The sequence below is a fragment of the Podarcis pityusensis genome (assembly GCF_964106645.2).
Source record: "Podarcis pityusensis genome assembly, chromosome: 9".
NCBI lineage: Eukaryota > Metazoa > Chordata > Lepidosauria > Squamata > Lacertidae > Podarcis > Podarcis pityusensis.
The window spans coordinates 5,281,950-5,304,910 of record NC_138034.1 but is presented as its reverse complement, the minus strand read 5'-3'; the positions used below and the strand labels follow the sequence as shown (position 1 = coordinate 5,304,910).

The 22,961-nt window shown below is 41.8% G+C and overlaps 2 protein-coding genes across 12 annotated transcripts in view; one reads left to right on the top strand and one right to left on the bottom strand.

Annotated features, from left to right (window-relative positions):
- The window catches only part of WFS1 (wolframin ER transmembrane glycoprotein), a 198,981-nt gene extending 181,010 nt beyond the window's left edge, over positions 1-17,971 (top strand). For 5 of the 6 annotated variants that reach the window (XM_081019902.1, XM_081019899.1, XM_081019900.1 and 2 more), the window contains exons 3-8: positions 7,565-7,647; positions 9,659-9,803; positions 11,172-11,342; positions 12,222-12,305; positions 14,453-14,598; positions 15,597-17,971. In XM_081019902.1, the coding sequence (XP_080876028.1) occupies positions 7,565-7,647; positions 9,659-9,803; positions 11,172-11,342; positions 12,222-12,305; positions 14,453-14,598; positions 15,597-17,399 (2,432 nt within the window). In that variant the 3' untranslated portion in view covers positions 17,400-17,971. Of the gene's footprint in view, positions 1-7,418; positions 7,460-7,564; positions 7,648-9,658; positions 9,804-11,171; positions 11,343-12,221; positions 12,306-14,452; positions 14,599-15,596 lie in introns of those variants that run through there. The other variant, XM_081019903.1, reaches the window with a different exon arrangement.
- Positions 17,972-18,587: 616 nt separating this feature from the next.
- PPP2R2C (protein phosphatase 2 regulatory subunit Bgamma) overlaps positions 18,588-22,961 on the bottom strand; it is a 43,143-nt gene continuing 38,769 nt past the window's right edge. For all 6 annotated transcript variants that reach the window (XM_081020106.1, XM_081020109.1, XM_081020104.1 and 3 more), the window contains 2 exons: positions 21,602-21,693; positions 18,588-21,164 (listed from right to left, as the gene is read on the bottom strand). In XM_081020106.1, the coding sequence (XP_080876232.1) occupies positions 20,873-21,164; positions 21,602-21,693 (384 nt within the window). In that variant the 3' untranslated portion in view covers positions 18,588-20,872. The remainder of the gene's footprint in view (positions 21,165-21,601; positions 21,694-22,961) is intronic.

The following is a 22,961-nucleotide window of genomic DNA, read 5'->3' as shown; positions in this document are numbered from 1 at the left end:
TCGTCTTCTGGAGATTTAGTTCTTGTCTACTTAGTTCCACCTCAGTTTGCCAAACAGGCAGAAAGGGGTTGTTGAGATGAACAGGACGCATGAGGCGTGAAATGGATTGTACTTGCTGTGAAATAGGGTTTTGTCACTTTCTCAAGTAGTAGTAAGATCATCCTGGTACTTCCAAGACAGGGGGAAGCCTGGGAGGAGTGTGGCCACAGCATTGCTACGGTGGTTGGAGTACCGTATTTTTCGCTCTATAGGACACACCGGACCATAGGAGGGGGAGAACAGGGAAAAAAAAATTCTCCCCCTCTCTGCTCAGCGCCCCTTCAGCGAAGCGGCAGGAGAAACGGAGCCCCTTCCATTTCTCCTCCCGCTTCGTTGAAGGGGCGCTGCGCAGACAGGGAAAACTGTGCAGCGCCTCTCCAGCGAAGCGAAGCCTGGAGAGCAAGAGGGATCGGTGTGCACTGACCCCTCCCGCTCTCCAGGCTTCAGACGGCTATCCACAAGCCTTCGGAGCGCAGCGCTGCGCTCTGAAGGCTTGCGGATAGCTGCCTGAAACCCCCGGAGCGCAGTGGCAGTTCGCGCTGCGCTCCAGGGGCTTCAGGCTTCTTCTTTTTAGCCGTGGGGCTGGGGCAGGGGAAGCCCGAGCTTCCCCCAACCCCAGCCCCCAGAACAGGTCGGGGAGCGGCGGTCCCTTCTCTCTCCTGGGGAAAAGCCTGCAAGAGCCGTGTGAAGCTCTTGGGGGCTTTTCCTGCCTGCCTCCCCCCTGCATTCGCTCCATAGGACGCACAGACTTCCCCCCCTTAGTTTTTAAGAGGGGAAAAAGTGCGTCCTATGGAGCGAAAAATACGGTATATTTGTAGCGCAGGGGCAACTTTCCTGCTTGGAAGGAGGAAAGGCTGGTGAGGGGCTTGCTTGCCCAGCCAAAACACCCAGAGTGCCTTGGCCAAGCAGGAGCCAGCTGGACAGACCCTGCACCTCTTTCCTGTGGCTGCCATGTGCACCTCAGCCTCATGGTGGCCAAAGCAGCATGGGGAGGGACAGGTTGACACAGGTTTGGGGTGGGCTACAAAGGCCAGTCAAAAATCTTGGACCTCATTAATATCATTGTTTCTCTTAATTATCCCCTCATAGTCTAATATCGAGGGTTTTTATCATGTTTCTTAGAATAGAAAAGTTGCTCTGAATTTGGGGTGTCAAGGGAGGCAGTGGTCCATCCCCCCCCCCGAAGTATTCATGCTCAGATTCCACTCACCCAAATGTCTCTCCCTGCCTTACAGAGCAGCCTGGGTGGCATGTGGCAAGACTACTGTGGTTTGCTGGTTCAAGTCCTGCTGAGGGAGACTTTACCCTTGGGGATCAGTATCTGGTCTGGTCGTCCTAATCCAATAGCTGTGGGAAAAGGTGGCAAGCGTAGACCTGATCATCACAGGAGTCTCATTAAGGCTACTCTATTCTGAGATTGCTAAACTAATAAAGTAATATTTAGCAAATGCCATTGTTTAGTAAATATTTAATTAGTCTGGTTTTTTTCTGGATGGCAACTGTTGAAAGCGTGGATCTTGGTCTAATCTACTCTTCAGTGTCCATCAATGCAGGCATTTGATGTGCTTATAAAGTCTTCAGATTGTTTGAAAGTTTTGCTTACATTGGGTCTTGCTAGAAAGTGGATAACTTAAAATTACTAAAAACGCATCTGGAGCGGCACAGAAGGGTCCTGTCAGATTCAACCAGTTACCTGATCTGCACCATGAACGACACACTGGATTAATCTTTAGACTGTTTGCTAGGTTTCAACCAGAGATTTGGGAAAGAAAGTTAGTTGGATGTAAGTTGCCTCCTGCCAGATGGTTTATTTGTGAAAGAAGGAAAGAGTGCACCCACACAACACAATGAAGATTAACTAGTTCCTGTATTGTTGTTGTTTACTTATACAGTGGTACCTCTAGTTACGGACTCGATCTGTTCCGGGGCGCCGTTCATGCCCCGAAAAGTCAGTAACTAGAGTGCCGCTTCTATGCACGCATGCGGGGTGAAACCCGGAAGTATACACTTCCAGGTTTGCCGCGTTCGCAAGCCGAAAAGACGCAAAATGAACCTAACGCAACACGAGGTATGACTGTATATTGATTAGGTGAATACATCAAAACAGGGCCCTGTCCTGGTTTCTGATCCATAATTGACTTCTGACTTCTGCTCAATGATTGAAACTAAGATCTTCACGTCAAATCTTACTATGGACTAAGATGAATTTATCTCTACTCATAAACTCTTTATCTTTAATACTGTAACGAATTATTGTGTTATACATATCCTTATGAGTTTGAGTTTGTAGTCTCTGTTTGAGTTTGTAATCCTTGTCAGAATACATACTTTTGAATGGATTAGTTTTAGTTACAATTGACTATTGATTTACAAGTAGGGACCACTCCCACTTTTGAAACTTACATTGGCCAGAGTTCTTGGTGTGCTTTTTTCTTGGATATTGATTAGGGCTGAAGATCTCCTTTCATTCCTAAAAATACTCTGTGTGTTGGATCCAGAGTTTCCCATCTGTAAACAAAATGCCTTCAGTTCATGGAAGGCCCCCAGATCCAGTGGGATTCCCTGCAGGGGGAGCGGAGGAAGTGATTTTTGCCACATTTCCCCTTTCCTGCCTGCCATCTTGCAACCCTTTGGAGCAGATTTTCTTCGGGCTGCGGGGAGATGGATGAATTGCCTCCCCTCATCCTTCCTCCTCTGTGAGCGGAATTGTGATGATTCCAAATCTGGATCAAACTCTATGTAAATGACTTTCATTGTTCTCTGACTAATTGGTGCCACGTAAAAAAAAATTCAAATTATCCTTTGTAACATGTCTTTTTTATTTCATTCTTGTGAAGTGTCAAGTGATTTGGCCCTTTTATTCCTCCACCTACATATCTTAAATGTGCTTCTTATTACTGTCACTGTGGGCGTAGAAATGTCATCCCCTTGGCACTTAGTGTGCCTGATAGCTTTTAGTTGAGGTGTGACTAACTCTCCAGTGATCACAGATGCTTGCGTAGCAATATCTCAGAATTCTTTCAGTGACTCTTGCTTCCGTGTAACACATTTAGAATGGGATTTTAAGGATGCCAAAACACCTATGGATACTTTCCTCCTGAAACAAACATAAACAAAATCCCATTCTGTAGTGGGATGGCATGTTTGTCATTGCTGCTGAAAACTGAATATAAGATGTTAATAATACTGTGTGGATTTCTCTCTTCACTCTCAGTATTGCTGACCAGTAGATACATCTACTTTGCTTATTGAATCTTTAGTTAAGTAGCTTTCTTTTTTCGCATTTTCATAGTTACAGCAAAATCAACTGCATTTCTTGTTTAGTAAATAGCTAATCTCTTTTTAGGGGGGAGAACACATTTATTGCATGTGCTGACTCCTACTTTGCAAAAGATTATTTATGTATTTGTTTATTTGAGGGCTGCTGAAGGACATTGCCAAAAGCAGGTGGGGTATGGAGAGACAATGACACTTTGGGGGCAGTTTCCTACTTCCTGATTAGAGAGAGACCTGAAGGAGCTGAGCAACAAAAAACACCTTTTTTAACCCCAGTGGGGATAAAATAATAATAATAATAATGATTTATTATTTATACCCTGCCCATATGGCTGGGTTTCCCCAGCCACTCTGGGCGGCTTCCAACAAAATATTAAAATACAGTGGTCTGATAAACATTAAAAGCTTCTCTAAACAGGGCTGTCTTCAGAAGTCTTCTAAAAGTCTGGTAGTTGTTCTTCTCTTTGACGTCTGGTGGGAGGGTGTTCCACAGGGCGGGTGCCACTACCGAGAAGGCCCTCTATCTGGTTCCCTGTAACTTGGCTACTTGCAGTGAGGGAACCGCCAGAAGGCCCTCGCAGCTGGACCTCAGTGTCTGGGCAGAATGATGGAGGTAGTGGAGCAACAACTTGGGGATTTGGGGTTTTTTTTTTTAGTTTGAGCAAGTGGCTACTCTCCTCCCTCTAAGGCAGGCATGGGCAAACTCGGCCCTCCAGATGTTTTGGGACTACAATTCCCATCATCCCTGACCACTGGTCCTATTACTAGGGATCATGGGAGTTGTTGTCCCAAAACATCTGGAGGGCCGAGTTTGCCCATGCCTGCTCTAAGAGTATCTCTAACTGGAACAGTGCCCTGGATGGCCATGAAATTTTACAATGTCCCCTGAGATCTGTTTGCTGGTGGTAATGGAGCATGACTCTCCTTCCACAGAACTGGCAGGCCCAAAAAGAATTTGAGGTAGTGTTGTTCTGCTTAACTCTTGCAAATGGTATATCTTTCAAGGGTCTTTGGGAGGGGGGCCTGAAGTAAGTAGCAGTGGAACCTTGCACCCTCTTTATTCTGTGGTGGCCAGGCATCTTGACCATGCAAGAAGTAAGCGAGTGTCCCAGCATCTCAGATCCGTGGTGTGTCTACTGTGGGCTTTAGCAGGTGCCCATCATACTAACCCTGGTGACATTCGTTTGGGTACAAGTTGCAGTGTAAGCACAGATAATTCTAATCAGGATTTATCAAAGCTGTTTGATCAGTGTAGTTTAAGAATGGAACAGGACTTGATACGTAGGATGTGGCCTGGTCCCTCCATGTGTAGCAGGATATTTATTCAGCCACAGAACTAGCTTCGAGGAGTATAAATAGACTCTGGAGAAGCTAAGAGTCTGTCCTTGTTAGATGAAATATCTACCAGTGATTCGAAAGCAGAAGTTTCTATGTTAATTGCAAAGGGCCCAAATTGCCAGTATGATGAAGGCATGTCTGCCACTAATAATGAAAGCTTTGCACCTACTTCCCTGCTGTAATGCCTGCTGGAACCCAGGGATTTCCCTCCACTTTGTTGGTTGCTGCTGTTGGAGGCTGAGGAAATGCCCTCTTTCCAGCTGTTTCGCCCCTTACTATTTTTTCAAAAGCAGATTGATTTGCTTGGGAATTATAAACCACTGAGCCTTGGGCTTGCCGATTGGAAGGTCGGTGGTTCGAATCCCTGGGATGCGGTGAGCTCCCGTTGTTCGGTCCCGGCTCCTGCCAACCTAGCAGTTTGAAAGCACGTCAAAGTGCAAGTAGATAAATAGGTGGGAAGGTAAATGGCGTTTCCGTGCGCTGCTCTGGTTCGCCAGAAGCGGCTTAGTCATGCTTGGCCACATGACCAGGAAAAACTGTCTGCGGACAAACGTCGGCTCCCTCGGCCAGTAAAGCGAGATGAGCGCCGCAACCCCAGAGTCGTTCACAACTGGACTTAACTGTCAGGGGTCCTTTACCTTTTTAATTAGATAATCTGTTTGAAAATAACTTCTGCATAAAAATGTGATAGTACTGCTTAGTTTTCCTGAAATTGTCAGAGCTGCTGCTAATAAGGGGACTAGCCATAGAACCAAGTGAGAAAAAGATGAGGACGTCTGATGGACTTGCTTCAGATTGAAGAGTTTCTTCATCGTCCACTAAATTGCAGGAAGGTGTATTTCAAAGAGTTAAGAAGAAATACTGCAGCCGGTTTCTTCCCTTCCAAGAATTAAGAAGGTGACCTTTGTAAAGTATGTGCTTGTTTTGAAGACTGGCCGTGCATTTGCATGAGTCAGAGCTTTTTGAAAGGCCCAATTCCATGCTGAACATAAACTTATCATCCAAACAAAGATGAATTGCCTTCCAGAGGAGATGGAGGAAGAGAGAAAATGAAAATATACAAGCCGCTATGGTGGTCCTGAGACAGTTTTTCAGCGTGTTGCACTGTTCTTACGAAAACAAACCATGGCGCTTTCTGGCCTAGAGAGGAAGTAGAAATGGCGACTCACTTGCTGCTGTTCCAGTGTAGCAGAGCTAGTACTATACAGTGGTACCTCAGGTTAAGAACTTTGCTTCAGAATGAGAACAGAAATCGCGTGGTGGCAGCGCGGCGGCGGCGGGAGGCCCCATTAGCTAAAGTGGTGCTTCAGGTTAAGAACAGTTTCAGGTTAAGAACGGACCTCCAGAACGAATTAAGTTCTTAACCAGAGGTACCACTGTATCCACAGATCCACACCATCTGTTTAAAGCACTTAGACCACTTTAACAGTCATGGCTTCTCCCATAGGATCCTGGGGAGATTCTTAATGGTGCTGTCCGCACACAGCTAAAATTCCCAGCACCGTTGACAAACTACAGCTTCCAGGATTCTGCATAAATCTTAAAGTGGCACAAGAGTATTTTAAATATGTGGCAAGATATAGGACATCAATATACAATTTGAGGATTGGGAAAAGTTGTGGAAGGTGGATTTGAAATTCACAGATAGTTCTCTCTTGAAAGAAAACTATATGAAAATGATCTATAGATGGTATATCACACCAGTATAAATGGAAAAAATGTATAAAACTGGGTCAAATACATGTTGGAAATGGAAAGAAAAAGAAGGCACTTTGTACCATATGTGTTGGGAATGTAGAGAAGTTAAAAAAATTTGGGAGATGATACATAACAAATTGAAAAAAAAAATTTTAAATGACATTTGTAAAGAAACCAGAAGCGTTTTTGTTAGGGATTTTAAGACGAAACCTGCCAAGAAAAACAAATAATCTATTTATGTATGCAACAATAGCGGCAAGAGTCTTGTTAGCACAAGGTGGAAGAATGAGGAAACCGCAACGAAGAACAATGGCAAGAAAAACCGATGAGTTATGTGGAGTTGGCAAAGTTGACATATAAATTACGTGAGAAGGACAATCGTGACTTCAAGGAAGAATGGGATCTTTTTACAAACTATCTAAAAAACAACAAAATGATTTGGACTCCTTGACAGGTTTTGAATAAACATCCACAAATTTATTACTAGAATATATGACAGATAAGGCAAAGATATGTACAATTTTTAACATGCAGAGAATATGTTCAAACAAATCAGAGTGGGGAGCTGAGGGAAGTCTTTAGCGGATGGGAGAGGGAGGGGGGAATAAAAGGGGGGGAAGTACTTTTTTTTTTTTTTTTTTTTGCTCTATAAGATTCACTTTTTCCCTCCTAAAAAGTAAGGGGAAATGTGTGTGCGTCTTATGGAGCGAATGCAGGCTGTGCAGCTATCCCAGAAGCCAGAACAGCAAGAGGGATCACTGCTTTCACTGCGCAGCGATCCCTCTTGCTGTTCTGGCTTCTGAGATTCAGAATATTTTTTTTTTTGTTTTCCTCCTCCGAAAACTAGGTGCGTCTTGTGGTCTGGTGCGTTTTATAGAGCAAAAATACAGTAATTGGTTATTTTGACTGATAATTTGTTTTGTTAATAAAAATATATATTTTTAAAAAAGAGTATTTTAAATATGTGGTGTGCCTGTGACCAAGATCCGGTTTGGGTTAACTAATTTATTACTAATGCCAGGCGCAGGATTATTGTTTGTAAAGACTCGTTCTTGCAGCTGGAGATTTGACTTGCATTCCTGAAAAACTGAATTTCAAGCGTCAGTGAGTACATGATCTGCTCAAGCTGTGCAGGTGGCCCAGTGGTGGTAGATGGGGCCAGTCTCAATGCTCCTTTAGTAAACGCAAGTCTTTTTTTGCCTGCCTTCTGTAGAGACTGTGATGGAGGAACCAGAGGAGCTCTTTGAAGAACTTCTGGAAAGAGCAAAAGCTGGGGAACCTAAAGCACAGACAGAGGTAATTTTTCATGGTTGTCACTTTCCTGTATTTTTGTTGTTGTTGTTTAGTCGTTTAGTCGTGTCCGACTCTTCGTGACCCCATGGACCAGAGCACGCCAGGCACTCCTGTCTTCCACTGCCTCCCGCAGTTTGGTCAAACTCATGCTGGTAGCTTCGAGAACACTGTCCAGCCATCTCGTCCTCTGTCGTCCCCTTCTCCTTGTGCCCTCCATCTTTCCCAACATCAGGGTCTTTTCCAGGGAGTCTTCTCTTCTCATGAGGCGGCCAAAGTATTGGAGCCTCAGCTTCAGGATCTGTCCTTCCAGTGAGCACTCAGGGTTGATTTCCTTCAGAATGGAGAGGTTTGATCTTCTTGCAGTCCATGGGACTCTCAAGAGTCTCCTCCAGCACCATAATTCAAAAGCATCCATTCTTCGGCGATCAGCCTTCTTTATGGTCCAGCTCTCACTTCCATACATCACTACTGGGAAAACCATAGCTTTTACTATACGGACCTTTGTTGGCAAGGTGATGTCTCTATGTACTTTTTAAGATGCTGTCTAGGTTTGTCATTGCTTTTCTCCCAAGAAGCAGGAGTCTTTTAATTTCGTGACTGCTGTCACCATCTGCAGTGATCACGGAGCCCAAGAAAGTAAAATCTCTCACTGCCTCCATTTCTTCCCCTTCTATTTGCCAGGAGGTGATGGGACCAGTGGCCATGATCTTAGTTTTTTTGATGTTGAGCTTCAGACCATATTTTGCGCTCTTCTCTTTCACCCTCAATAAAAGGTTCTTTAATTCTTCCTCACTTTCTGCCATCAAGGTTGTGTCATTTGCATATCTGAGGTTGTTGATATTTCTTCCAGCAATCTTAATTCTGGCTAGGGATTCATCCAGCCCAGCCTTTCGCATGATGAATTCTGCATATAAGTTAAATAGGCAGGGAGACAATATACTGCCTTGTCGTACTCCTTTCCCAATTTTGAACCAATCAGTTGTTCCATATCCAGTTCTAACTTTCCTTTTTTTTTTTAAATGATATTTATTAAAATTTCAAAGAATACAAGAATTACACAAAAACAAAAAGTAAAAATACAAAAAGTAAAAATACAAGAAATACAAGATACAGAAAAAAGAATAAAAAAAACAAAACAAGTTCATTATTTTCAGACCCTTATCTGTCATTGCCTTCTTTCTTAGACCTCCTCCTCCTCCCTTCCTTTGTATTCTAGTTATTAATTATCCCAGCAAATCCTTTCCTTTCCATGTTTCATAAAATTCTATCATTACATTACCCTAGACTATTTTAATCCTATCTTTCTATAATAAAATAAACCTTAAAGTTTAAAACTTAAGTCTTAACCTTACCAGCTTCTTATAATCATAATATTCTTTCATAATTCTTTATGCATCTTTACTAAAGCCAGGTAATTTCTTCCAAAATTGGCAGTTCTAACTTTCCTGTATAGCTCTCTTTAAATAGTGCTGGATGCCCTTTTTCTAATTATAGTTTAAAGTATTATGCTGTAGTTGTAACTTCATAGGATTATAAATGGCGTTGCGCTGAATTTTCAGAGATTCCATTTTTACTACAGAAGCTTGCAATTTGGAAAGATGTGAAACACAGGGAAGAAAGCATCTATTCCAGCTGTGGGGTAACACTAGTCTTTCCCCCCACTGCCCAAGTGAGGGCTGACCAAGACTTCATCCTGTCTTTGACTTGGAGCAACATATTTGGTCACTCTTACCCAGCTGTGTTACATAAAACACCGGAATAGATGTCAGCCGGGTTCGTTTTGAAAGGAATCCTTGGTTCGCTGGTATAATAATAATAATAATAATAATTTATTATTTGTACCCCGCCCATACTTTTCTTTCAATATGAAGTATGCTATGGAATATGGCTATTCATAAGGAGAACCCTGATTTGGACGCAGAAGAGAATTGTAGGATCATAGAGTTGTACTGGTGGAAGAAACCCTATTTAAATTAAAACAAAAAATAAAAATCTTTTTCCTATGTTTGTATAGGTGGGGAAGCATTACCTGAAGCTTGCAGAAGACCAGGATGAGGAGCTGAACAGTTGCAGTGGGGTGGAGTGGTTGATCCTTGCTGCCAAGCAGGGACGAAGGGAAGCTGTTAAACTGCTGAGGAGATGTTTAGCGGAAAGAAGAGGTATACATCCCTCCTGGTCCTTGACAATTAACACCTCCATTGTGAATTTCAAGAGACTTCTGTTGAGCTACCTCAATGTTAGAAAAATCTCAAGATTTATTTTTATTTTATTTATTTTTATAATATTTATCCTGTGTGCTATGATCCTCCTTGCTAGGTGGAATCTACACACAGATTTTTAAAATGCTGTGAAAATGCTTTTTAAAAAAAAGTTTTGTAAAATATATTGAATTTGCCATAGCTCGCCATTGCCATCTAATGTCACATTTGTATATTGCACTTTACAACACACTTAAAACGTTTTATTTGCAGCTGTATAGCTGAGTCCCTAGTCCCTGTTTAGCGGTCTAGCAGCTTTGTTTTGAACTTGTTGGAGCATGTGGGTTTTCATCAAAGGCAAAACCCAGCAAGAATGCACTGCAGCCATCTGAGCCTGCAAATTACTAGAGAGAGTTTGAGTAACTGAGGTTATGCAGTCTTTGTTCAGGAAAGCCCACAGTTAGTATATTAGCCTTGGCTAACAAAGAGCAATCCATAACACTGAAGCCACTTGGTCCTTTAGAAACAGTTATAGATCCATGAGCTTTCCCAAGCTGCACACCCCGTGGTTATGGTGGGAGTGAAGCCATTTGCACAAGTCATTGAACAACATATTCCTGAATAGACGAACCACCCTCCATTAGCACCCTCATGGAATGAGTTTCCAGTTTTTGGCCTTCCTCTAGTCCAGGGGAAAATGTGTGTGGCTGGTGGCTTGGTTGGCTACATTTTTGTTCTTTGTGCGCAGCCACTAACAAGGGGAAGACGAGATTCTTCTATTCCAAGAATCTGCAGTTTTGTATACACTTTTAAAGGCCAGATGAGCAGTATGCAGAGGAATACTTAGTATTTACCAACAGAAAGAAAATAATTAGTTTTTTTTTTTAATGGCATAAGGTTGGAGAAGGGTTTTTGGTCTTGGCTACAATGAGAACCAGAAAGTGCATGTGATTTTTGCAACTCCATTTGCCTAGCTCTCATGATCAGACTTGGCATCAGCCCCATGTCATGATCAGGCAAAATTCACTTCTCTACTCATCAACAAAACTCTTTTGGGTATGTAATTCATTAAGAAGAGTCTTTGTTCCAAAGGGTATGTAGAGATGCCTTCTGTAAAATACAGTGTGAATTAAGGAGTTGCCTACTTACTTTAGTTATATAAGATGTGAATTTAGAGTCTATGCGAGTAACCTAACTCTGGTTTGAAATGTGAGTTAGTTTTTGCAAGCACTTTGATATCTTTTGAAGTGACAAATTATTAAAAGGTGTCAGCTCTTCCCTCAGCCTAGAAGGTGGGATAATCGTACCCAATTCATTTTCTTTCTTGAGGCATCACTTCAGAGAATGAACAAGAAGTGAAGAAATTATCATCAGAGACTGATTTAGAAAGAGCCGTGAGAAAGGCTGCGTTAGTCATGTACTGGAAACTAAACCCAAAGAAGAAAAAGCAGTTGGCTGTTTCAGAACTATTAGAAAATGTTGGCCAAGTTGACAGTGAAGGTTTGTATCCAATATAGTATAAAAGATGTACTGAACATGAATAATTCTTCCAAAATTAGAATGGTGTAATTAAACCTTTGCTGTAGGGAAAATTGCTTAAGAGAAAAAAATGTTGCAGTAATAGTCATAGGTATTATTTCATTAAAACATGCAAGTAAAAGAGCACATGAACTCCACTGCGCTTTCTGAGAATGTAAAGTGTCTGGAAACAGTAGTACCTTATCTATTATGGCCATAAGAAACAGTCTTTAAACTGAGTCAGACCATGATCCATCTAGCCTAGTATTTTTGCCCCTGTCTGGCAGACTCCTCCAGGTTCTCAAGAAGAGACAGGTCCTTCCCAGTCCTATTTCCCAAGAACTGGAGATGCCCAGGAATCATAAGAATTAGTTGATTGATCTGTTAGGTAAATTACATATTCTTTTTCATTAATTGGGATTTTTTTTTTAAAAACCCTATTATTTTTAACCCAAACCCTTATAAAACGGCAGGTAGCACACGGCAGGCACAGTATTTTATTTCTGATGTGTTACTGTAATATAAAGTTGCCCTCAAAGTTTAAGTGACAGTCTTTAGTTTTTCACACTATCTTGGCTCTCTTTGATTTCTCAAAAATTGCTCCTTCCTATGGCAAAAAGGTTTCCATTTAAACAAGAGGCATTTTGGATAATTAATCAACTCTACATTCTAATCCATTGAAAGCTGTTTATTGAATCATCCTTTACATTGCTTTTTTAAAACATGGGGGCCACAGCTATTTTGAAAGAGCAGATTCCTATGCTACACAATTGACTGATGCAGTATGTATATCATTTGGGTGAGTTTCTCTTTCTTTGAATTTTCCCACTGATGCTGTGTGAAATACCTTGAACCAAACAGGTGGTGAGGAACAGACTGGTGGCCCAGTTCCAAAAGCTGTACAGAAGCAAAGAAGGATGCTGGAACGGCTGGTGAGCAGCGAATGTAAGGAAGCATTTCTTCTGTTAAAATTGGATCTTATACACGGTTTGGGCTAATTCTTTTATCAGTTACCTTGTGAGAAAGATGTTGGAGATCATGTCCTCAGAATGTTTTCAGTTGGGCTCAGGATGCAGTTTTCTAACGGTTGCCCTCCAGTACCCTGCTGCGCTGCTCCAAATTGTTGTCCTTCACGTTTGAGTCTTTTCCAAAGTGGGGAAGCAAAAACTTCCCATTAAGAGCCAGCAGTGTTCAGCGGGTGTGTGTGGGGGGACTTTGTTGGGGGAATTGGTGCACGGTCGCTGAGTGACCTTTGACCATTCACACTCTCATCATCATCCTCATCATCATTATAAACTTTATTGCACTGGCATGGCATCATTCACAAAGGGAAGAAAAAGAAAAGCAACAATACAGTGGTGCCCCGCAAGACGAATGCCTCGCAAGACGGAAAACCCGCTAGACGAAAGGGTTTTCTGTTTTGGAGGTGCTTCGCAAAATGAATTTCCTATGTGCTTGCTTTGCAAGACGAAAATGTCTTGCGAGTTCCTGCGGGGTTTTTTTCCTTTTTCCCAAGCCGCTAAACCGCTTATCAGCTGATCGGCTAAGCCGCTTAACAGCTGATCGCTAAGCCACTTATCAGCTGATCGTTAAGCCGCTTATCCGCTGATCGCTAAGCCGCTTATCAGCTGATCTTTAAGCCGGCTAAGCCGCTAATACTGTAGCGCTAATCCGCTAAACCGCTAATGGGCTTGCTTCGCAAGACGAAAAAACCCGCAAGATGAAGAGACTCGCGGAACGGATTCTTTTCGTCTTGCGAGGCACCACTGTAACCATAAAAACACCAGGCACTGCAAATACAATAAACCATGATCACGTCTCCTAGAAGTTATTTGTTGCATACGATAGAATATCATCATAACCTTACCTCTCAGGGTTCTTATGGGGGAAACCTCAGATACTTTGCTTCTTGAAGGAAGGGCAGAAGGCAGAGGGGCCTTGTGCCCATGCATTGAGGCAGAGGATGGGCAAATAGCTTCTTTTGTGTATCTGAATTGACCTGCCACTTACCCCCTCAGGGGGTTGTGTGCTGCTAAAGCAGGGAATGTCATGCTCATTGAGCAGTGCACGTTGCCCTTTTCCAGCCATTTAAGGGTTAGGATAATCATCGGGGCCCACCAATAGGATCCTTAAGCCTCTGGGAAACGGCCACCTCCCCCCCACCACCTTAAAGGGGGAGATGAACCTTTTCTCTTAGCCTTCTTTATTCCATGTGTCAAGACAGCTGTTGCTCAATATTTTCCACCATAACTGTTAAGTTTGAAGTTACAATTCTTTTTCTTTTTTCATAAAGTTATTAGTCCTAAACTTAGTTTTATACATTCTCCCAATTTGCCTGACAAGAAAGGCATAATTACTAGTCTGAAACTTCCTTGGATTATCACTTGGATCCTAAATGTAAACAACCAAAAAAAAAAAAAAAACAGACAAGAACTAAAAAGACTAAGATCCTGTTTATTTCTCAGGATGTTTAAAGGGCTAGTTCATTCAGAGTTCCTGAAATCCACTTTTTAAAAATAAAGGCATAGCAGTATTTTAATTATCTGTTTGGAACTTGGGAGTCACGGGCTCATCTTCATTTAGTTTAGTCATTGGCCATGATGACTGAAACTGATGGAAGCTGGAGTCCAAGATCTGGAGGACCACTGCTTCCCCATCTTTGGTTGATGAGATCAGCAGTTCAGGCCCATAGTTCAGGATTTGCATTTACTGGTGTATGTGACTGGCTGCCTTTGCAGAGTTTCATTTTGCTCTTCATCCTTCGATTGCCATGATAATTCTGAATATTTTCTAGAATTTTATTTCCTCCACAGGCCCCTGCGGCAGTCATACAGTTGAATAGGCTTAAAGTTGCATGGTTAAGGACATAGTTGAGGACATTATAATCTTGAACTCATGACTTCAATGGGAGAGTCAAAAGGAAGAGAGTTTTGCCACGTTTAAAATGTTGATATCGGAACCAACTTTAAATCTAGTCTTGTTGGTTTATATGTGTTGTCACTGGTTAATAATCCACCGTTAACCATTTTCTCTCAAGAAAAATCCCCCCCCCCCAATGTTTTAGTAATGCGTTTTGTGTTTACAACTTTCAGCTAAGAATTATATTGCCTTGGATGACTTTGTTGAAATTACCAAAAAGTATGCAAAAGGCATCATCCCAACCAACCTTCTGATGCAGGATGACGATGATGATGAACTGGCAGGAAAGAGTCCAGAAGACCTTCCTCTTCGACTCAAGGTGAAATTTTGTTTAAGAATAAGTGAGGAGGGCCAAGGTTCTAAAGTGTGAAAATTGAATGTAGCCTCATTTTTTCCTTTCTTTTCAATTGTTGTGTGTGTGTGTGCGTGCGCGCGCATGCACACGCACATCCTTCCCCAATCACAACTCTCATTGCAGGATACTTGTTGTAAAAAGCTTTAGCAGGTCCATTTCTACACTTTTCATTCTCCTTTTGAAGAGGTTGCTTTTCTACTGGCAGCCAAAATTCTGTGTCTCATCTGTTTCCCACTACTGTATAGACTTACAGTGCTACCTTGGGTTAAGTACTTAATTTGTTCCGGAGGTCCGTACTTAACCTGAAACTGTTCTTAACATGAAGCACCACTTTAGCTAATGGGGCCTGCTGCTGCTGCTGCGCCGCTGGAGCACAATTTCTGTTCTCATCCTGAAGCAAAGTTCTTAACCTGAAGCAATATTTCTGGATTAGCGGAGTCCGTAACCTGAAGCGTATGTAACCCGAGGTACCACTGTAATTGATAAACTCATATAATCTGCCTCTGGTTTCTTTACACTCTCTTTCTTTTTCTCTATATAGACTCTCTACCACCTGGTCCTTGTCAGGCATTTGCGGGTTGGGTTTTTAAAAATTCCTTTAATTTGCAAACCTCTGCATATGTGGGGAGCCCCCCTTCCCCAGTGTGTAGAACACAGGTTGTCTCTGCAAAAATATATATTTTTAAAAGGACTCATTTCACTTCCATCTCGTATGTACTTGGATCACCTGAGTTCACCATTTCAATGGGATGAAATGGTGACAGGTTTTGCAATGTCTGTGGGCACTAGTTGAGAGCCCAACACAATGGCTATCACAATCAGCTTGTTCGTTAAAAAGAAGAAGAAGCTTTTGAAACAGCTGATCAGGTTTGGCTTGATTGTCCATTCTGTCCAGGGGACGTGGGATGATACGTGATGCTACTAAAGAGTTGTTGCGTGAACTGCATTTTCTTTCTTTCCAGGTGATAAAGTTTCCACTTCATGCCATTATGGAAATCAAAGAGCACCTTATAGATCTTGCATCTAAAGCAGGAATGCATTGGCTGTCCACTATTATCCCAACACACCACATCAATGCTCTTATATTCTTCTTCATCATCAGTAACCTGACCATTGACTTCTTTGCATTTTTTATCCCACTAGTAATCTTCTATCTGTCCTTCATTTCCATGGTGATTTGCACCCTGAAAGTCTTCCAAGATAGCAAAGCTTGGGAAAACTTCCGCACCCTCACTGACTTGCTCCTTCGCTTTGAACCCAACCTCGATGTCGAGGAAGCGGAAGTGAATTTTGGCTGGAACCACTTAGAGCCCTACCTGTACTTCCTCCTCTCGGTGTTCTTTGTCATTTTCTCCTTTCCTGTAGCTAGTAAGGACTGGATCCCCTGCTCAGAGTTGGCCACTATCTCTGTTTTCTTCATGGTGACAAGTTACATGAGTTTGGGCACAAGTGCCGAACCCTACACACGAAGAGCGTTACTCACGGAGGTCGCAGCAGGTTCCCTCTCCTTATTGCCGGTTATACCTGTTCATTTGGGCCATTTGAAGCTATTGGGGAAAACCTTTTACAGCATTCCTGTTGGCCACTTCTTTGTCCTGAACGTGAGCGTTCCTTGCCTTTTGTTTTTGTATTTGTTTTATCTCTTCTTCAGAATGGCACAGATGAGGAATTTCAAAGGCACCTATTGCTACCTGGTTCCTTATTTAGTGTGTTTCATGTGGTGTGAACTGTCAGTGGTGATTTTGAAAGAATCCTCTGGCATTGGGCTAATTCGTGCCTCCGTTGGCTACTTCCTTTTCCTCTTTGCTCTTCCTGTTCTCATGGTAGGCATTGCACTGATGTGCCTCGTCCACTTCATAAAATGGTTCATAACATTAGAGCTCATGAAGATCGTGGTAACTCTTCTGTTGTGTGCTGTTCCGTTGCTTTTCCGATGGTGGACAAAGGCCAGCATCTCTGTGGTTGAAATTGTGAAATCCCTAACAAAGAGTTCTATAGTTAAGCTTATTTTGGTGTGGATTACTGCCATAGTGTTGTTCTGTTGGTTTTATGTGTACCGCTCAGAGGGGATGAAGGTGTATAACTCTACCTTGACGTGGAATCAGTATGGGTTTTTGTGTGGTCCCCGGGCTTGGAAGGAAACTAACATGGCACGCACCCAAATCTTATGTAGTCATCTGGAGGGCCATAGAGTGACTTGGACGGGAAGGTTCAAATACGTGAGAGTTACTGACATCGACAATAGTGCAGAATCGGCAGTAAACATGCTTCCTTTTTTTATTGGTGACTGGCTGAGATGCTTGTACGGTGAAACATATCCAGCATGTGATCCCCAAAATGTAACCCTGGAAGAGGAGGAACTCTGTCGTCTAAAGTATCTGACGAAACACGACTGCCACATGAAAAGGTTTGACCGCTATAAATTTGAGATAACGGTAGGCATGCCTTTCAATGGAAGCAAGGTTATGGAAGAGGACGATGTAACCAAAGATATTGTGCTGAAGGCAAGCAACGAGTTTAAGAAAGTGTTATTGAACTTGAGGCAAGGAAGTGTCATTGAGTTCAGTACCATCCTGGAAGGCCGTCTTGGCAGCAAATGGCCTGTATTTGAGCTGAAAGCCATTTCTTGCTTGAATTGCATGTCTAAACTTTCTCCTGCAGGAAGGCATGTGAAACTAGAGCATGACTGGCGAAGCACTGTCCAGAAAGCTCTCAGATTTGCCTTTGATTTTTTCTTCTCCCCATTTTTGTCAGTTGCATGCTGAATTTTAATTGTCATATCTACACAACCAAAGATTTGGCTTAAAAACAAGTTATAAAAATGTTTCAAAGGAATGAAATTAGTTTTGAGTACAATGCACAATGCCATCTTAGTAATTTCTGTGCTGGACATGTCTGTATGTGAAAAACATTATTTGCCTATTAAAAGCATGAACAGTGTTTCCTACAAGAGCTGATTTTTAACATCAGTCAGAGATATTAAAAGCACTTTATTTAGATAATTCACTCTTCCACTCTCCTATACTTAAAGCTGACTTCATGGGTGACAACTGTCTAGTGCCAGTTATGTAGTGATTCATACAAAAATATTAACTGTTCTATGAGATAGAAATCGTGTATTCAGTGTTGGAGAATGACAGACTTTTAAATCAGTCGTCAGTTTTGCTGAAAGTATTATTGAACAGAAAAGAAGAGTACTTGAGTGATCATAGTGGAAAGTCTGAATGGCTAATGTGTCGGGATCTGCACTGAAGGTGGAAATGGACATCTGGCTAATGGTCTGTATATATGAATACAAACACTAAATTAAACAAGGATTCAAAATCTGCATTATAAAGATTTGTAGTCTTATTTGAATACGCCTTTGTCTCACACACCTACCTACCATTCTAGATTTTACACCACTTTTACTTAATAAGCGCAGTATCCCAGACTATGTTCAATAATGGACTACTATAGAGGCCTGCACCCTCCCTCCTTATTGCCTTCAAGTATGAACTAATGGGAACTTCCCTCCTGCTCTGTGCGAACTTCTTGAATATGCCAAAAGGAAATCCACAATTAGAGGGCAACTCCACAGATTGGGATAGCAGTGTGGCCACGCCCAGCATTTTAAATTGTGCTTCAAGAAATATGGCACCTGTCCTTTACTCAAAACCATTTCTGCTGCCACTTTCCAAGTAAAGGATTGGTGGGTGGGGGGGTGTTCTTTCGGCCGGTGGGGACAGATGAGAGGAAGCTGGTGGAGAGCATAATTATTAAATTTGGAAGTGTCTTGCGTGTGTGAGTGCAACTTCTTTGTTCCTTACATACTTCTGAATAGAATAGGGTTGATCTTGTCGTTAAATGTACATTTCAAGTGCTTTGATAACAATAATTGAATCAAAGGTGCAATTATTTGATTTAAAGGAGTAAAGGAGCAACTGCTGGAGTAGAATTAAGCACAGCTCAGCTTTTTAAAGAAAGTGTTTATTGAAAAAGCCAGTATCAACATATTTATATATATGTTCCAACAACAGTCAGCTAATTTGTGCAACACAAGAATACAGCCATGAAGCTTTCCAACTAACTGGATTTACCAACTGTATCATTATTTACCTTCTTAAGTTCAAAACCAAAGCAAAAAGATGTTCTTCATGGATTTGGAATGAGTGACATTCATTTCTTACATTCACAAAATTAGATTATAATGGTGATATCGGAGACCCAGGTAGATCACTACTGTCTTGAGTTTAGTTCCTCCTTTTTAACAGAAAACCTTGTATTAATGTGGCCTGAAAACCCATTTTATGTAGTTAGAAAGATTTTATATAATCCCTGCATAAACCAGTTCGGTAGTTGATGAATAAGATAATAGAATTGAAACTGGGGAAAAGAGTGTGAAGAACAATTGCATCATTGGTTACTGCCAGACAGTGCCCCCGCCACCCCCCCAAAATACAATTTTTAGACAAAAAATTCCAGTGTGCAATTATCATTTTTTAAATTACTCTGATTAATGAATAAAGCCAAAAGGTTTTTTTTGTTAAAAAAAGAAAAATGGTTATTTGGCTTTAACAAGAATTCTATACAGTATTCATATTCCTAAAAGTTTTTACAAGAAGACTGGATTGTTCAAATTTCAATTAGAATACAGTGTACGTAAATACTGCCAGTGTCTCGTAGAGTATGCAGTAGCTTTATAAACAAACATTCATTCCCAGGTAAAATTACTGTATACATTTCATACTGTATGTGGATTATTGGAATTGATGCTTCTGTACACAATGTCCAGCATCAAGAAAATGGCAGGTGTCCTTCATTTCATGTAGTGTTAACAAAGCTTCTGATTAAAATCATGGTGTCACAGAATCCGTTTGGATTCACTTTCTCCCCTTCTCTTTCCCCGCCCCCCTCCAAATCAAAGTGCAAAGGCATGCAAGTTTCTTTATGACGCCCTCCTCTCATTTATCGAAAGGTCTATGCAGAATAGTGCAAAATTAATTAACAGCAGAGGGATCTTGAGAAAGGCAGCCTGGCCAGTTAGGTGATTGTGCTTTCCTCCATTTCAGTCAGGCCAAGAAATAACTTGGAGATGTGGTTGACATGAGACAACTCACTCTTGCAGGTTTCATTGAGCATGCTGCAGGTTTTTAAATCTCCACATTTGGTGTCCAAGGGGCTAGCATTGCCGACTCAGTGAGTTCTGGTAGGAAGAGCCGAGTTCTGACGGAAGAGTGATTTAAATGGCTGCGTTGTGACATTAATTGGGATAGTCATTTATTTGTTTTGTGTATCCTAGGTGAGCTAGTGCCTGTCGTCCTGGCCCTTTTACTTTCTGAACTTTCAGAGTGAAACTTTCAGATGTAACAATGGCAGATGTTTTGAAAAGTCATTAGATAGCTGTTATCATCATATTCTACCCACCTTACTCAAATTGAGCGGAAAATAGATCTCCTTAAAGAATAATTGCCAGTCCCTCCATAAAACTACTCTGGTATTGCATAGTGGGGGAGAGCTGCGGATTGAAAGAGTCATGCAGCAGTTTTGCTTGACAGGCTGCAGGTGGTCCTCTGCTTTGTGTGTGTCCTTAATGGTCCCACCCCCTTAGCTGATACCTTATGATAGTGCCAACCATGCAGTCCTTAGTCTAAAAGCCTTCTTATCTACCTTTGATCTCCACCACATCTCTTTCTGCTTGCATATGTGCTGTTAGCTGCCGTGGCCCAAGCAGTGGCTTCTTGCAAGGTTTCCTTATGCCCCAGATTCTGGCTTAAGGCATCTTTGGGGCCATTTCTGTGCTTCAGTAACCCCTTGCTCTTGGAACTAAAACTGTGTTAGTGGGCTAACGCAAAAAATATAAAAACTGGGATTAAACCCCTCCCCCACAAGGGGGATATCCTTAAAAAGAATCACGGAGGACCTTGAACTACGTAGGTGTCTGATTCTTGTGGGCAGTCTTTTAGAAACAATATAAAATAATTAGTGATGAGTGGGACACAGGGCCCTTCTTAACAGAATTTATTTTGAAACATATCTGCAGCAATTGCAATAAATTAAAACATTTGAGTGGTTGTCTCAAGGGGTGGTAGGGGTAGTTAAAAGGGCAAATCCATCTCCATCACACCTGCAGACACTTAATGGGGAGTAAGACCCATTGAATTCAGTGATGTTTGCTTCCAAGTAAAAGGGTTAGCATCACATCTCAAACAGCGACCACACCTGTCACCTCTTGGACGGCTGTTTACAAAGAGGAATCCTAGTGCATTTCAGAGTTCATTTTGTCCTGAAATATGTACAGATTGTTTGTAGCTGCGATAGCAATGATGTTCTCTGTTGGGTGCCATGCCGTGTGCAAGATCTTCTTGGTAAAGTCCAAGCTGTCAACGCTGATGTCGTCTTTCCTCCTCTTGCCTCCGACACACACCCGCCGAGGTTTGAGAATTGCTCGTGGTTTGCTACTCTCTCGGGAGGCCTCCAAGGTAACATCGCGCTTAGTGTTCCGGTCAAACATTCGGAAGAAATTGTTATATGCTCCTGTCATAATGACACTGCAGAGGAAGGAAAACAGGGGAAACGTTACGAAGGGCAGAACCCAGTAGGGAAAGCCTCTGCGCAGGAACCACTGAAATCAGTGTTGGAATTATTTTTAAGATCATTCGAAGATGGCTTTCATTATTTTATCCATGTTTGTTGCCCTAAGCTCCTTTGAGAGGCAGGGTGGGGGATATAAAATCAATAACTATATGAATAGATAATATGTGGAGGTTTTTTTTTGCTTTGCAGCGCCACTCTTCTTGCCCCCACCCTCCACCGAAGGGAGCAGCAATATATTTCGGACTTTCCAAACATCTCTTAGAGCATGAAATGTTCCTCTTCATATTCTAGCACATCAGAGAAGCCTTTCCCCTATAATGGTGTTCTTGACTGGCTCATCTTATCAAAGTAGTATTGTATGGTAAACAAGACAGTTGGGTGGCTATATTACCTGTCAGATCCATTCCACGCACATTCAAACTTGTCAAAGATGCAATCGTTTTCATAAAGGGAACACAGCTTGCTTCTAAGGTAGTCATGAACCTGTTTTGTGAGCAAAAAGCAGCTTTGTTATTTCAAGGTTAGACCTTTTATTATTTGCCCTCAAAGAACACCAGTGCCAACAGCTCTTGGTGGAATCAGCTTTTTAAATGTTGCCTGTACACAAGCATTGATAATAAAATTAAGAGAACAGAACATCTTTCTTGAAGTAACTTTATTGATGGATTATGTTAAGAGATCCAGACATATCTCTCAACCTGCTTTGGCCCTGCTATTAGGAATTATATATGCTTTCATTCAGCTTTGGTCTTCCAGGCTGGCTGCAGCCCTGAACTGGAGCATTAGTCTTAGGGCCTTAACTGCATAAGAACGTTTGTTGCAAGTCCCACTTGTAAATAAATAGTGAATGTGAAGAAGACTCTCCCTTACCTACAGTGATCCTCTGACCCCTAAAAAAAAATTATTATTTTGAGCACAACGGAGCCAAAGTTAATCCCACTGAGCTAGATGGGAGAAAATTATATATGTGATTAAGCACTTGGGGGCCTGATCCTATTCTTGTCTGCTCAGAAGAAGGGCCCATTGAGTTCAATGGGGCCTGCTCCCAGGCAATCTTAGTTTTAGAGACTGTGAGCTTATTTCTGTTTTGAAGCAATGGCCCTAGCAGCAAACCTGACATTGCTGATTAATTTATTTTTTTTAAGTTCCTAGCTTTGCTATTGCTAATTCCAAACGAGCTTTTCTCTTCAACATTTAAAATGAATATCTTTTAAAAACAAGGAGGGCACATTTTGGATAATTTTTAAAGACTCTTCATAGATTTACAGACCTAAATTAATATTATAATCTTTGAACCAACTTTCCATTATTTGAGGAAAAATTGCACATAACTTAAACCAGTACTACATAAAAAAAGCCAGAACCCGTATCTTTTCTGAACTATATTTAATTTATTTGGGATGTGACACTAGTTTCCCTGAAAGAGACTTCTGTAATAAGCTGAATTACATAGCTCAATGTCCTTGCCATCCCTGCTTCAGAGGTGAAATTAGAAGAGGCCTGAGCTCAGTTTCAATGTAATGGCACAACCCTATACTCCTGTTAGGTGGGGTTTACACCTAGGAAAGTGGCTACAGGATTTCAGCCCAAATTCCTAGGGAAAGGGGCAATGTGAAGTGCAGTTTCCACTGCAGTTTGCTGGTGCTTATCTCAATAGCCATGTTCTCCCACACAAAACACTCACAATAGCAGCTCTCTCGGCTTGTCTGCACTTCCACTTGTCGCATGCCTAGAAAGCAGTTTTCCATTTG